The 16,078-nt window shown below is 33.4% G+C and overlaps 1 protein-coding gene across 28 annotated transcripts in view; it reads left to right on the top strand.

Annotated features, from left to right (window-relative positions):
• Positions 1–16,078, top strand: part of dmd (dystrophin) — a 249,405-nt gene that overhangs the window by 87,233 nt on the left and 146,094 nt on the right. For all 28 annotated transcript variants that reach the window (XR_015475971.1, XR_015475970.1, XR_015475969.1 and 25 more), the window contains exons 20-21: positions 99–340; positions 11,912–12,092. Coding sequence is in view for 24 of the 28 variants with exons in the window: in XM_087236510.1 (XP_087092636.1) it covers positions 99–340; positions 11,912–12,092 (423 nt within the window). In the remaining 4 variants the exon portion in view is untranslated. The remainder of the gene's footprint in view (positions 1–98; positions 341–11,911; positions 12,093–16,078) is intronic.

Raw genomic sequence — 16,078 nt, 5'->3', positions numbered from 1 at the left:
TTTGAAAGTCTAAAGCATTTGGCAGCTTAATTGCCTCGGCAAAGGCTGTTTCAATATGCATGAGTCTCATTTGTCCTAATGGATCTTTTTTTGTGAAGACGGTCAGAACTCAGAGGACATCCAGCAAGCGGCTCAGCAGTTGCGTGCTCGATGGGTGGACTTCTGCGCTCTCCTGGCCGAGCGGCTGGCGTGGTTGGCCTACCAGACCAAAGTGCTGGCTTTCTACAATCTCTTTCAGCAGCTGGAGCAGGCTGCGGCCACGGCGGAGAACTGGCTGAAGGTGCAGTCGCCACCCGCATGTGAACCCGAACCTCTGAGGATCCAGCTGGAGCGCTGCAGGGTAAACTGACCTACTGTCTGTCCTCATCAGAGCTTGCGTTTATAAAACTTTCAGTAAAAACCTACCTAAAAGTCAACATACAGTACATCAGAATAAATGGTCATTTGATTATTCAGTATTATGGCTCATATGATGATTTAAGGGGGATCTTTTATGCAAAAATCCCTTTAATAAGGGGTTTAAATACAGTTGTTGGGCAAGTGTGTGAATATATCCAGCCTCTAATTGTAAAAATATAATAATTAGACTGCAAATACACTTTGATTGACATTCTCACTTTGCACATGTCAACATAGGGGGAAGCCCCATCCTTAAGTGAAGACCTTCACCTTCATAAACAGCCCTGAGTGAGAAGCAGCCATTAGAGTTTTCACACTGTACCTGCTGAAGATAATAGCTGCGTCCCAAATGGCACACTATACACTATGCACTCATGCACTATGTACTTATGCACTTACACACTCAACAGGATAGTATATGTATGTAGTGTCGTCCCAAATGGCACACTAATGTGTTTTTACTAAGCGGGAATTCAAACCGTTTCCCTGATGACGTTTGACGGTTGCCAAATCAGTGAAATAAACGACCGAATTATCAGATAATACATGCCGTGAGTATTGCCGCAATCACCATCGGGAGGCACTAAAATCACTCTCGTAGGAGAATTTTGCTTTCACCATCCAAAATAAATAAAGTTATTCAACATGTGCGTCTGATAGCTCCGCCCCTTCCGCTACGTAAGCAAACCTGCTGTCGTTGAGTGCGTGAAGTGTCCATCATTACACACTTCATTTTAGCGGCTGAATGAGTGCGTCATTTGGGTAATTAAAGTGCACTTAATGTTTTTAGAGTTTTCAGTGTGAACGCACTACTTACACTATTTATACTACTAAATGGCGTAGAATAGTGCATAAGTATGCGATTTGGGACGCAACTAATGTCAGCAACTAAGAGGCATTAAAAATGTGGAGTTTTAGGATGCACAAATGAAGACTAATCTCCATAGATTACCTTCTTCTGAGACAATTCTTTTGACATTTTCAGGCTTTCATTGATAACTTTAGCCCTGTGAAGCTGCCACTATGCTGATGCATAGGTGTTTATACTGTAACTCACTTTCTTTTGAAAAGAGGGCTGGGAGCAAAATCTCATTTCAATTTAAAGCAACAGTCACCAAAACGGCTCAATTTGAGTCAAAGCCTATAAGGAGCAATTATTGGTGGGATATTTTTAGCTGAAACTTCACAAACACACTCTAGGGGCATTAGAGACTTATTTTAAATCTTGTAAAAATGGGCATAATTGGTCTCCGTTAAAGTGGTTCAATTAACATTTTAGTTAATATTTAGGTTAAATATGTTTAACCTAAAACCTAAACCTATATGTTTGTTTTCTTTTTGGCTTAGTCCCTTTATTAATCTGGGTTAGCCACAGCGAAATGAACCGCCAACTTATCCAGCACATGTTTTACGCAGCAGATGCCCTTCCAGCCACAATCCAACACTAGGAAACACCCACACATTCTTGCACACACTCACATACACTACGGCCAATTTAGCTTATTCAATTCACCTGTACTGCATGTCTTTGGGCTGTGGGGGAAACCAGAGCACCTGGAGGAAAGCCATGCGAACACAGGGAGAACATGCAAACTTTACACATTATTGCCAACTGACCCAATTCAGTTCTCATCATTGGATATTTTTTAACTCTATCTTGTCAATTCTGACAATATATTAAAGTGATAGTTCACTCAAAAATGAAAATACTGTAATTGTTTTATTTACTTAGCCTCTGTTTGTGCCAGACTTGTTTGAGTTTCTTTCTTTTGTTAAACACAAAAGAAGATATTTTGAAGAAAGTTGGAAACTGGTGAACCTTGACTTCAATAGTTGGAAAACTATTCCGTGAACTATCCCATTAAAATAGACGACTAATGGATATTAAAGCTATATAAAATTATGAGGCCACTTGAAAATCATCTTTCTGGATTTACTGAATTTATTACTGAATTTAGTGCTTGAGTAAAATATTTGTATTTATTTTATTCTATAAAGGTCTGACAACATATTTTTAAGCAAATTTCAAAATAAACTTACAGATAAATTGTCAGTGTTGTTAAGTAAATACAAATAAATTGAAATGATGCATTGCAAAAAATCCCAGAAGCTTTGCCTCATTTCTAGTTGAAATATCGAACAATTTTTAACAATTATTAGGTGTAAAACTAACTTAATTTTGACCATATTAAAAAAAAATATATATATATATATATATATATATATATATATATATATATATATATATATATATATATATATATATATATATATATATATATATATATATATTATTATTGTTATTATTATTATTATTATTATTATTTTGCTTGGGTAGATTATTTTGTTTAAAGAAGAAGACTCACCTAATTTTGGCTTGTTTTAAATAATCTTGTTTTCAGATTATAATCAACTCAAAAAGTATAATTCTCAAACTCAAAAGAATAATATTTACATGTCTAGAAATGTTTTACTTGTCCACAATAAAGCAAAACCGAATCAATCAAATAGTTATAGTATATTTGTATTCAGCATGAATTTGTACATATTTGGACTAAAACAAGACAAATCTCTTGGTAACCGAATCCTTGTTGTTGTAATTTTGTTTGTTTACAGTGTACACACTACACACAGTAAGTATAGTAATCGAGTAAATTTCGCTCAAATGCACCCCTAGTCCTCGTGAATGAGGGTCTCTGTGGATTTGTCCTTTCAGCAAGTGTCTGTTCTGTGTCCATGCTCTTTGCAAAGTCTGTGTTTTGCTTTGTCTGGCCAGGTAATGCTCTTTCCCTGCTGTATGTATTCATTTGATCAAAAATCAAAAAAGCAAAAAAAAAACAGCAGTGATGCATTCATGCCGGATATATTATCGTGACCGACAAGACAAATAACCTTCCGTTTTTTTCTTGATCTTTTCAGATAAAAGAGATTTATTTGATAAAAGGTTTCCGACTTTAGAAAGCAGCAGCTTTTTTTCTCCTTCTGAAAAATAGCATTAAAAGTCTGGGTTAATAATAAATAACTGAACAAAAGAGAATAAAACTAATATTAATAATATATGTAACTAACATTAGGCAATATTTGTATTTCTAATAGCATTTATGAATTTATGCCAATGCTATTTAATGAAAGATTCCACCCACTTTGAATGTTATCACTCGTTTGAATGGGCTTTATCAGTAATTATCAGCTGATAGATATGGGCCTATAGCGGCCTTCTGCGCCTACTGGTATTCTCAGAAGGCTGTTATCATCCATCCACATAGTAAAACAGCTGTATGAATAGAGAAGCCCCCAGATCTGTTTTTACATTACTGTGATTATTGGGTTTAGGGTTGGGTGGGGGGTAGACGTTATTAAAATACATAGGTGCAGAAGGCCCCTACTTGCCCATAACTATCAGCTGTAACCACTGATAATGCTCATTCAATCGAGTGATAACATTGAATCGGCTGATTATTCTCTATTCGTTTTAATTCCCTAATAATAATTTAAAATTAGGTGATGCAGTTTGCGCAGTAGGTAGTGCTGTCGCCTCACAGCAAGCAGTTCGCTGGTTTGAGTGTCGGCTAGCTCAGTTGGCGTTTCTGTGTGGAGACTGCATGTTCTCCCTGCATTTGCGTGGGTTTCCTCCAGGTGCTTCGGTTTCTCCCACAGTCCAAAGACATGCGGTACAGGTGAATTGAGTAAGCTAAATTGTCCATAGTGCATGTATGTGTGTGAATAAGTGTATGGGTTTCCCAGTGATGGGTTGTGGCTGGAAGGGCATCCGTTGCGTGAAACATGTGCTGGATAAGTTGGTGGTTTATTCCGCTGTGGCGACACCAAATTAATAAAGGGACTAAGCCGAAAAGTAAATGAATGAATGAAATAAAATTTTTTAAATTGATATGTTTTATCTTAAAGTTCTACATTTGTTAGTTTCATGGGTGAAATAATGTTTGGCATTCAACATAATCTACAGGTCTTTTTTTGCTTAGAAAAATAAAAATATATAGGACGTATTTTAATGTGTTGATGCTTGAAATATAAATTCACTAAGGTTACTACTTTCTGCCACAAAAAATAAAACAAACAAACAAACTATTATTTAAGGTCTTATGATAGTTACGTTATTATCATAATACCTTGTACAATTTTTTTTCTGTGGTGGAAAGAATACACTTACTGGCCACTTTATTAGGTACACCTTACTAGTACCAGGTTAGACCCTCTTTTGCCTTCAGAACTGCCATCATCCTTCGTGGCATAGATTCAACAAGGTACTGGAAATAGTCCTCAGAGATTTTGGATCATATTGCTGCAGATTTGTTGGCTTTACATCGACGATTCGAATCTCCCGTTCCACCACATCGGTGGTGCTCTATTGGATTGAGATCTGGTGACTGTGAAGGCCATTTGAGCACAGTGAGCTCATTGTCATGTTCAAGAAACCAGATGAGGTGATTCACGCTTTCTGACATGGAGCTTTATCCTGCTTGAAGTAGCCATCAGAAGATGGGTACACTGTGTTCATAAGGGGATGGACATGGTCAGCAACAATACTCTGGTAGGCTGTGGCAACTGGTACTAATGGGCCTAAAGTGTGCTAAGAAACTTCTGTGCACCCACAGAACTGCCACTCACTGGATATTTTCTCTTTTTCAGACCATTCATTTTAAACCGTAAAGATGGTTATGCGTGAAAATCCGCAGTTTCTAAAATATTCAGATCAGCTCATCTGGTACCAACAATCATGTCACGTTCGAAGTGACTTAAATAAGTTAAAAAAATGAATGAATAAACTTTCAAATGCAAGTAAAAAAAAATTAAGTCAGAGTTGCAAGATACAATTTCTAGAAAAAAGTCAAAAATCAGAGTTTTCAAACAAAATGTTTTACTTAATTATTTGAAAATGTAAAAGTAAATATTAAAATGACTAATGAGTAATGACTAATATTAGCTGTAAAATTTTTGTTCATATTTTAAGTGTAAGTTTAGTTAGCAAAGTGTTAAACTGTTTAATGTAGTGCAGGATCTGAAATGCTAAGTTCCGAGTTATGCTGACGGGTTTAATATAATTGCCTCTTTGCTTTTTACATTACATTGTGACAGGTTCACAAAACAGTCTGCAATAATTCTATCATTCATGTCAAGAGATCAAGAAAAATCAATTTCTGGTGAAATGACCCCTTTAAAGGGGACCGGCCTGGCTGCTGGGTTTTAACTGCGGATAGATTTTTCTGTAATTTTAGCTATGATGACAGCACTTCTATAGGATGATTTAATTGAAATCTCCCTCTGCCTGATGGCTGTGGACTGTTCGATTAATGCATATGAAATAACAAGCCAAGAGACAAGTTGCGTGATTAAAAAAGTGTGAATGATCAAAGCGCCGCCAGTTTAAAGTCTGTCTTTGCTTTTATCCATGAGTATCTCTGTACCTGACAGTTCTCTATATCAAGCTCCTTTTCGCAGATCTTGTTTCTGTAATATGTCTTTCAGAAAAAGACGTGTCTCCCTAAAGACCTTCGGTGTCTGTGATGATTTTATCATTTGATGTGATTAACCCCTTCTTTGTCTGACTATTCCCCAGGTTTACTTATTAAATTGTTCACTTTTTGATAATAGGATTGTCAGGGTTATATCCCAGTTTTAACAATCCATTAAGATTATAATTACAATTTATTAGCAGATTTGAGGTTTCCAAATTATTTAAAGTCTAAGGAAAATAAAGTTTACACAATAGTGTTATGTTATACATCATTATTTGCAGTTTCTAAATGATTAAAATTCTAAAAAAACAAAATCAAATATATGTATAATATAATTTATAAAACGTTATTAGAATATAATTAAATTTGTTGCATTTTATTAAAGTCCATAGAAAGTAATGTTTACACAATTTTATTATGTTATGTATCATTATTTGCAGTTTCTAAGTAATTAAACTTAAAAAATGTTATAAGAATACAATTAAGAAAATAATTACATTTGTTATTTTTTATAAAGGAAATGCTAGGCGAGTTTATTTATATAGCATTTTTTATACACTGTGGCAATTCAAAGTTTTTTTTTACATAAACAGAAATAATAGGCACAAGTATAAAAAAATTATATAAAAATAGATTAAAACATTTAAATGTGTTAAAATGACTATAAAAGAATGAAAAAGAAGAGAAAGACATAATAGTGTGATCTTTCGGACGTAGCACAGGGCTCATTCAGTAAAGACAAAGCTAAACAGATGTGATTTAAGTCTTGATTTAAATGTGCCTTATGTAGGAGCACATCTGATCATTTCTTGAAGCCTATTCCTGCAGCGGGGGGCACAGCAACTTAAGGCCGATTCACCCTGCTTTGACTGAACTATTGGAAATTCTAGTTTATATACTTTTATGTACTTTTGAGGCTTTTTAGGTGAGAATGTATTTGTTTAGATCGCAACTATGCAGTTTATTTATTTATTTAAGGATAGTGCCTATTTTAAATATTAAAAATTTCGGAGATTTAGTGCGTTGGCCGCGAGCTTGCCATACTAAGTAGAGCAAAGGCGGTTCACGTTCCGCCTCAAGATCGTGACGGAGACTTCATAATAAGTCCTTAGGAGAGAAAAACTCTACTTTCTAAGTCAATCTCTTTTGTATTTTGTAGTACTGTATGTATTTTGTAGATATTGTGATCTCCCGATTGCAACAGAGAAATACTGGGAAATTTTTGTTGACTGCTGGCATGTCATTCAGCCTTATAATCTTAAAATGTGAGCAAAATCACATGTTTTGTCATTACTTTAGACATTAGGCTAGAGAATCATTCAAATACTACCTCTAAAATGATGTTTGTGATGTAGCGACTGTTTCTGCTGTTCTGCAGATGTGAATGAATGATGGAATAAAGTAGTTACTCATACAAAAGGGTTTTTACACTCTCCGTGTTTAATTTTCTTTTTTATATGCTCGAATATGCCGTCAAACTGTTGTATAAACGCAATGTAACACTCGTAGCAGTGCGATATGGCTGTTTATTGGTACTGGTGGGGCACTAAGAATATAATTTAACGTTTCCGAATAATTAAAATAAAAAAAAAACATAAAATAACATAAAAAAGCATAACATGTAATATCTTACGTTTTAAAATGAGTGACTTGAATTGTTGTCTTCTGTAAATAAGTCATTTTATTTATCCATAGTAATTTTTTTTTTTTGCTCAGGAAAATAAATGGTTAAACATTTCACATGTTAATTTCAATATGTATCTTTATCATTCAAGATGTTCTTATTTCAAGTGTGTGTATATCTAGAAACAAAATTTTGCTAAAGTTTTGCTATTTTAAGTCATTTGACCTAGTATTGGTATTATATTGACCTAGTATTTTGAATGCTTAAATAGACACACACGCACGCACAAAAGGATTTTCAAGCTTCAAAACAGTGCAACTATTTTACTTTAATCACATTTAAAAAGATTCTTGTTTAATTAAAAATGATAGCATAAAATAATTCAGGGAATAGAAAGTGTAGTTCAGGTTAAGTCACATAATGGCACAAATACTGGCAGGAAAATGGCTCCATATTTTCTGCTGTCCGCCCTCGACACCTGAAGAGGGAATAACTGTGAATAAACATGAATATTTAGAGCTCATAATACCTTCCAAGTCTCTTCAGATGCAGAGAATATGGTTTTCTTGTGAGGCAAATGTTTTTACAGACTTCACAAATTTGATAAAAGCTTTATGAAATCTCATAGCTTTGAGGTTTTTTTACACACTTATTTATGAAATGCTGCTATATTGTTTTAAATCTTTATAAATATGTAGCAGGATTACTCAGGATTTTGCAATTTAAAGTCTATATACACTTGAAGACAAAAACTAATGAGATCTCCTGTGAATTTTTTATTTATATATAATACAGTTGAAGTATTTTTACTTCAATTATTATTTGAATTATTAGCCCTCTTTTTTCACGGTATGTCTGATAATATTTTTTTCTTCTGCAGAAAGTCTTATATTTTATTTAGGCTAGAATAAAAGCAGTTTTTAATTTTTTTAAGACCATTTTAAGGTCAAAATCATTACCCCCTTTAACCCCTATTTTCTTTCTGACAGTCTGCAGAACAACCCACCGTTATACAATCGCTTGAATAATTACCTGCCTAGTTAACCTTATTAACCTAGTTAAGCCTTTTAAATGTCACTTTAAGTTGTATAGAAGTGTCTTAAAAAATATCTAGTTAAATATTATTTACTCTCATCATGGCAAAGTTAAAAGAAATCAGTTAGAAATGAGTTATTCTGACTTCATCTGTATGTTTAAAGAAACAAGGACATTTTCACAGTATTTCTTTTTTTTCTTATTTCTTTTAGTTTGGCTATATAAATGCATTTTTTAGCATGTTTTTATTTTTACTAAAAGCCTATTTTATTCTTCCCCATAAGGATTTTTCCCCAATTGGCTAAAACTTGCCCAGTTAACCAATTCAACTGGGAATTTTGTTATTAAAACTATTATTTTTAGAAAAGTGTTGAACAAATCTCCTCTCCATTGCAGCACTTGGGAAATGTATGAAAAAAAAAAATCAAAAGAAAGCTGGTAGTTATGCCTTCAATTGTATCTGTATCAGCAGACATCAATGATGTGAAGTTACAACAGTTTTTATAGGATTAAAAACAATACAAATGTATTAGAACTATAGTTTAATGCTTATTGGCACTTATAGAAAACATAAACAGCGATCTATAAACACCTTATTAAAGAGATAGTTTGTCCAAAAATGATAACACTTTTGTCATTTAATTACCCAAACCTGTATGAGCTTCTTCTTTCTGTTGGACACAAAATAAGATATTTTGAAGAAAGCTGAAAACCTGTAATCACTGACTTCCATAGTATTTGTTTTTCCTACTGTGGAAGTCAATGGTAACCGTTTTTCAGCATTCTTCAAAATATCTTCTTTTGTGTCCACTAGAATAAAGGATTGTGGTTTATAACCACTTGTAGTAGAGTAAATATTGAGTATTATTTTCTTTCTGGATGAGCTGTCCCTTTAAAAGAAAAAAAGAGAAACCTTGCAGCTACAAGTTAGAATTTCTGAAGTTTTTATTGAATTTGTGAAGTCTGTAAAACATTTACCTCACAGCTGAGTCTGAATCACTCAGAGACTTCACTTGGAAGTTATATGAGATCTAAATATTCATGTTTATTCCTTTTTCCAGTGTTGAAGGTGGACAGCAAAAAGATAGGGCTGTTTTTTTTTTTACATTTTACATATACACCGACTCATTTAGCAGATGCTTTTTCTCTAAAATTACTTACAAGTGAGGATAAAAGAACAGGGTTCCCTCCCACGGGTGATAGCATTTCTGGAAGATCATGGACGTCTATTCCAGACTTTGAAGGTTCGGGAATTCTTGTTTCGTTTTTATTTCGACCAAGTCATGAAATATTAAGGATTTGCGTTTGCATTTTACATTTTATTTCCCATTTATTAAAATGCTTTTTTTATATGCTGTGTTTTTTTATCACAGTGTTTTATGTGTTTTGCTTGTGCAGATGGTCACTGTTTGTATCCAAATGATAATGTTATTTAGGCAAGGTAAGGCAAGTTTATTTATATAGCATATTTCATACACAGTGGCAATTCAAAGTGCTTTACATAAACAGGAATAAAAGAGAGAAGCATGAGAAAATAAAAACAAATAAAAACAGTGATTAAAAGCAGATTAAATTGGGTAAAAGAGGTTATTTAATAAAAATAAACAATGGCCTGGCAGGAATTTGAACAGCATCTTGTCTAGCTAAAATCTGCATTTTCTATGCATTAAGGTTCATGAAAATTCAGCCACATGTTATTTATTTTATTTTTTATCTATTTTATTATTATTGAACCAAAGTTTGGAAAAAGTTATTAAGGCTGCAATTTTTTGTGCAGAATATATATAAAAGGTCTTAGAATATCATTTTAATTTAAAGTAATTGTTTTTCATGTTTATAAGGTAATTTATTTGTGTTTAATGCTTTTGTCATTACGCTACGTCAATGTCTCAGAGTCATCCAGAAATTATAATTAAATGCTGGATTAATGCACAAGAAAGTTTTTATTACAACAGTGTTGCAAACATGTTTTATACCATTTCAAATATTATTCTTTTTGTGCATGCTGTGTAAGTGCACATACATTGTTCACCCATAGTGTTTACATGGTCAATAAAAGCAAGTAATACATCAGGCATTTAGATTGGGCTAGCTTTTGCAGCTGGACATTGCTTTACAATGCCCTTGATGGGTGAACATTAGCCCGTGGGGCAGTGTCTTTTGTCTCTTCAGGTGTGAATTATTTATGACCATTGTCACTCCTACATGTACAGCTGAGATGACACAAAATAGACTTTACAAAGTGTAAATCATTGTAATGTTTTCTTTAAATGAGAGAACAGAATCATTTTCACATAATTGTGAAGTAAATATTCTAGCCTGCAAAACTGGTTACTCTTCTTGGGTCTTATTTAGGCCCATTTAATGTGTTTTTTTGGACCTTATTTCATTCTAACCATGCATAATACTTTTTTCTAAATAAATGCAAGCATGTACATCAATAATTCTCACATATTATTGTAGCACAGTTTGTGCTAAATACGAAAAATACATGTTGGCCAATACTATGTAATAAGTAGCTGAAATGAGCACAAATGTCTGGGTATGTTAAAACATCTTACGGTGGCACCAAAATCACCTCAGACCCCAGAGGGTTGAAGGAGGCCTATCATGCCCCTTTTACAAGATGTAAAAAAAATTGTCTTAGATGTCCCTAGAGTGCGTAAGTTTCAGGTCAGAATATCCCACAAATAAGTTTTAATAACTTTTTACACCTGCCCCTTTTAGAGTTTGATCCAAATTGTGCTGTTTTAGTAACTGTTACTTTAAATTCATATGAGATTGAGCTCTCAGGTGGTGCTATAAACACATATGCATCAGCATAGCAGCAGATTTAAAACAGGACTAACGTTATCTCTGTCAAAAACTGAAAATTTCAAAAAAAGTGGCTCAGAAGAAGGTAGTCTATTATCACATTTATAATGTCTCTTAGTTGCTGACGTTATCTTTGGCAGGCACGGCTTGAAAGCTCTAATGCCAGATGGCTGCTTCTCGCTCAGGGCTGTTTATGCTAATGAGGGAGTGATCTTGACAAATGGGCTGAGCTTTTCCCCTCTGATGGCATGTACAAAGTGAGAATGCCAATAAAACTGTTTCTGCAGACTGTTTTTATGAAGTGTGATTATAAAAAAAATAGAAAATAATTAATGTTTACAGTTAGAGGCTGGATATATTCAGACACTGTCCCCACTCAACTGTGTATGAACCTCTTATGAAAGCGATTTTTGCTTAATAGGTTGTAAGTCAGTATATTTGTCATTTGTTTTAGACAGCAGGAGTATATGAATTCCTTGATAAGTTACTAAATATACAAGTCTAATTTACTTGTGTCATTACGTGACTTATTATTCGAAAAAATCCCCTGTGTTCCCTCTGGCAGGATGAAATCTCTCGCCTCTCGGCTCTTCAACCTCAAGTGGCCAAACTGCACGAACAACTCGAGGAGCTGCGGCAGAAAGAAGAGACGCCGGTTCTGTTTGACGCGGACATTTCTGCCTTCCAAGAGCACTACCACCAAGTCCTGGAGGACCTGAGGGCCAGGGAACGACAGCTCGTTTTGGGTGAGGGATGTCTAGAGCTGAGCTATTTGTGTGAACGTTACGTTGAGGGAGTTTAAAAGTGGATCAGTCGCATACTGTACTTTGACAGCACTTAAACTTGGGATCGAGACTGCAGCGTGGTCCGGTTTGATCAGGTTTAGCCTCTGAGCTGCAAGCGTTTTCATGAATCTTTCGCAAATCCACCAGCCTCTCTATTCCATTATGCTACACAGGCGTCTGAATTGTTCATATCCGCGCTCTGATTTTTTAGGTGCTCTCTGGCTGAAAGGTAAGTCGTGTCTAATGAGCTTCTGCATAATCTAGAAAGACTCCTTAAAACTTGGACAGTATGTTTTTATGAGTTCTGTGCTGATTAAAAAGGGAGAGAATGGTCAGAATTATGCAGAATTATTTAATAAGAGGAAACGGGAGTGCTTTGTTATTAATAGAAGCTGAAAGTACTACAAAAATGCCTTGTGCTGCATCTCAATTCGCATACTTATACTACTTTCATTTGTGTGAAGAAAAAGTACATGAGTGTGTAACAGAAGAGTATGCAAACTTTGAGACATGCTACTTCCTCATTAATGGACCGTTAAGTTGATGGGATACGTGCCTGTCAATCATCTCGACACATCATCCACATTTCTTTCATATTTAATACCTTCCATATTGGAGAAGCAGCAGCAGCAGGTTAATCTGCCATTCACGTGTCTTTCTTGCAGTGAGACATCCTCAGGTCTTTGAATAAATATAAATTCTAAAGTTATTGTCCAGTTCAGACTGTTGTTGCAGATTAAATTATACACAGAAAGTGTTATTTAATTATTTTCCAGTTGACTAGATAGGAATTAATAGTCATTAAACTACTTTACCGAAGCCTGAGACGAAAAGAGCAAAAAACATTAACCAAACATTCCATGTGACTCCAACTAATCATACAAAGCTCCAAAAACATTTGTGTTTTAAAGAATATATATATATATAAATATAATTTTTCTAAATTTTATTTTGGGCAAACTGACTCTTTAATTGAAAAATCTGTAACAGTTTATAATAACTTCACACTATGAATCGTCTATTAAGCATTAGCAAATGGTTAATTCATTTTTTTTATTAAGCTTTACCTCTACATTAATAAACGTTACAGTTTATAAATACAGCTACAAATGCTGTATTCCTGACAAGCACATTTGTAATGCTTAGTGATTGTGTTTTCATACGTTAGTACTCATTAATTGTTCATTGCTAAATTCAGTATTGCATTATTTACAATCCATTTGTATTTAAGAGTAGTTGGTGGCTTTTAGAATCATTCAAAATTAGTTATAAAGGATAAATAAAGTATTCAAATCAGCATTTATATCTTATTATTCTGGCGTATAATATATTATCATTTATTTATAATTTATAACTCATTCTGAAGGATTCTTAAAGCCACAAACTACTCTTAAATACAAACGGTTTGTAAATAATGCGATACTGAATTTATTTAGTAATAAAGTGTGAAGATAAAATCAATAAGCACAATATATATGTGCTTATAAATCAGAAATACAGCATTTGTAACTGTATTTATAAAGTGTGCTAACGCTTATTAATGTAGAGTTAATGCTTAACAAATTAAGAATTAACGATTTGCTAATGCTTAAAAGACGATTCATAGTGTGAAGTTATTAAAAAGTGATAGCAAATAATGGGTAACACTTTATAAATACACACTATGAATACTATATTAAGCATTAGCAAATAGTTTATTCACTATTTGTTAAGCATTAACTCTACATTAATAAACGTTAGTAAGCAGTTTATAATCCAAATGCTTTATTCTTAACTTACAAGCACATATATGAGGTGCTTAATGATTGTATCTTCATACTTTGAATATTATTTTTATTTGCTAAACTAAGCATTGCATAATTTACAAACCAGTTAAATTATGAGGAGAGATGTTGCTGGTTTTTAAAGATTATTCAGAATGTGTAAGTAAATGATTGATTAACTAATCAACTGAACATTTCGTCACCTTAGAACTATAAGGTTCTATTTTGTCAAATTTGAGTTATTGACATTCTTATTAAATGACAGCTTATTTACATTATGGGTTGTTTTTTTATAAGTAGTTTACATTTTAAGACTTTTTATTTAAAAAAACAAATGTTACACTCATTCTGTTTGCCAAATGGAATGCAAAAACTTTGAAGCTCAATATCTCAAAAGCATTCAGAACGCAGATAGAGCCTTATAATTTCAAGGTGACGATTTCTATATCTAATTATTCAGGCATGCATGTTAATAAATGTTTTATGAGCTTCATCCAGTTTTGTGATCTAATCTAAAATGAGGACTATTTATGCTTTTTAAATCCCTTATAAATGAACATTAAAGGCTCGGTTCTATTCTAAACAGAAAAAAAGAAGAAAATAAACGACGTCATTCATTTCAATGCATTTGAAGATACACAAATGAAACTTTGCTTCAAATGTAGAAATTTTAACTAATGTAAAATGACTGTAAATTACAAAATTGAAGAGTTATATCATAATATATTGGTAAATTATTATATTGTTGTTGTTTTATCTAATTTTGTGTTATATTTTGACACTCCTGCTATTCGGTGATGTTTAAACTTTACAGTAATTTTACTTTTTAGAAAAGATTGCAAAGATAGAGGGCCCTATCATACACCCGGCGCAGTGGGGCGCAAGACGCGGCGCAATAGTCTTTTGCTAGTTTCAGCTTGGCGCAAGAGTCGTTTTGAGGCGTTGCGCTATGCTGTTTAAATAGTAAATGCATTAGCGCTCATTTGTGCGCCCATAGGAGTTCTGGTCTAAAAAGGAAGGCGTTCTGAGGCGGACCGCTGGCGCGTTGCTATTTTGAGAAACTATAATAGATTTTTTATTAGACCAAAACTAACCCGGTCTAAACTCCGGCGCAGAGTTGCACCTCGCTTACACACTGCTTAATACGCACAAGAGAGCAATAGGCAAATATCTTTACATATGAAAAAATGTAAATAATAAGGATATATATAGGATATATTAAGAATTGATATAGGATATAAATATAAAGGATTAAAATATTACAAAACATTATTTTCTATCCTACATAAATATTAAAAAATCACTGCTTTTATGTCTTCTTCATCTCGGGAGGCTTTTTCAGTTCATTCATAACAATTTGGTTTTGTATAATGTTATTATTGTTAGCAGTATTATTTATTATATCCATGTTTATATTTGTTTTAATAAAAACAAGCTTAGATTTGCCCACCTGTCAGGTTTTAGACCATATGGGGCATGGCAGGTGTATTTGGAAATAACTCAGTATTTTGACCAGACTTGGTCATTATTGTTCATTTATTCGTTTGCTAGAAATTAGAACTGAATTTAGAAATAGTTTTGAAACAAATCTTTGCGCTTAACAAACAAAATGAATTATTTATAATTGATGTCTGTGCGTAAAGGTTTCCCTATCCAAGAGCGAAAGTGAAAGTGATCATTTATCTCTCATTCTCACGCAGTAGATGCTCTGTTTAACAGTTTTCTGTTAAAAAATGCCCTGACATGCCCTGAAAGCGTTTGCGCCCTGCGTTTTGCGCTCTGCGCATGGACCATCAAAATAGAGCCTTTATTGTTCATTTGATACTGAGCCTTTAATTGTCATTTATTAGGCATTTATAAAGCATAAATAGTCCTCACTTTGCATTAGGTCACAAAACTGCATGAAGTTAATTTAATAAAGCATTTATTAATTATTAGAAATTACAAATTAACTATTAATATATGCCTGAATAATAATACATAAATGTTTATTTGAATAGTTCATTAATAATTTAATCTTTCTGAATTATTAAGAAACAACAACTACTCTTAAATACAAATGATTTGTAAATAATGCGATACTTAATTTAGCCATAAAAAAATTATCAGTAACAAATTATGAAAGTACAACTAAAATGGGCTTAATAGTCAATAATACAACATTTGTATCTGCAGTTATAAACT

Source organism: Danio rerio, chromosome 1 (genome assembly GCF_052040795.2).
Source record: "Danio rerio strain M-AB ecotype USA chromosome 1, GRCz13ab, whole genome shotgun sequence".
NCBI lineage: Eukaryota > Metazoa > Chordata > Actinopteri > Cypriniformes > Danionidae > Danio > Danio rerio.
Note: the sequence above shows the minus strand (reverse complement) of the source record. Positions and strands in the feature narration are given on the sequence as shown.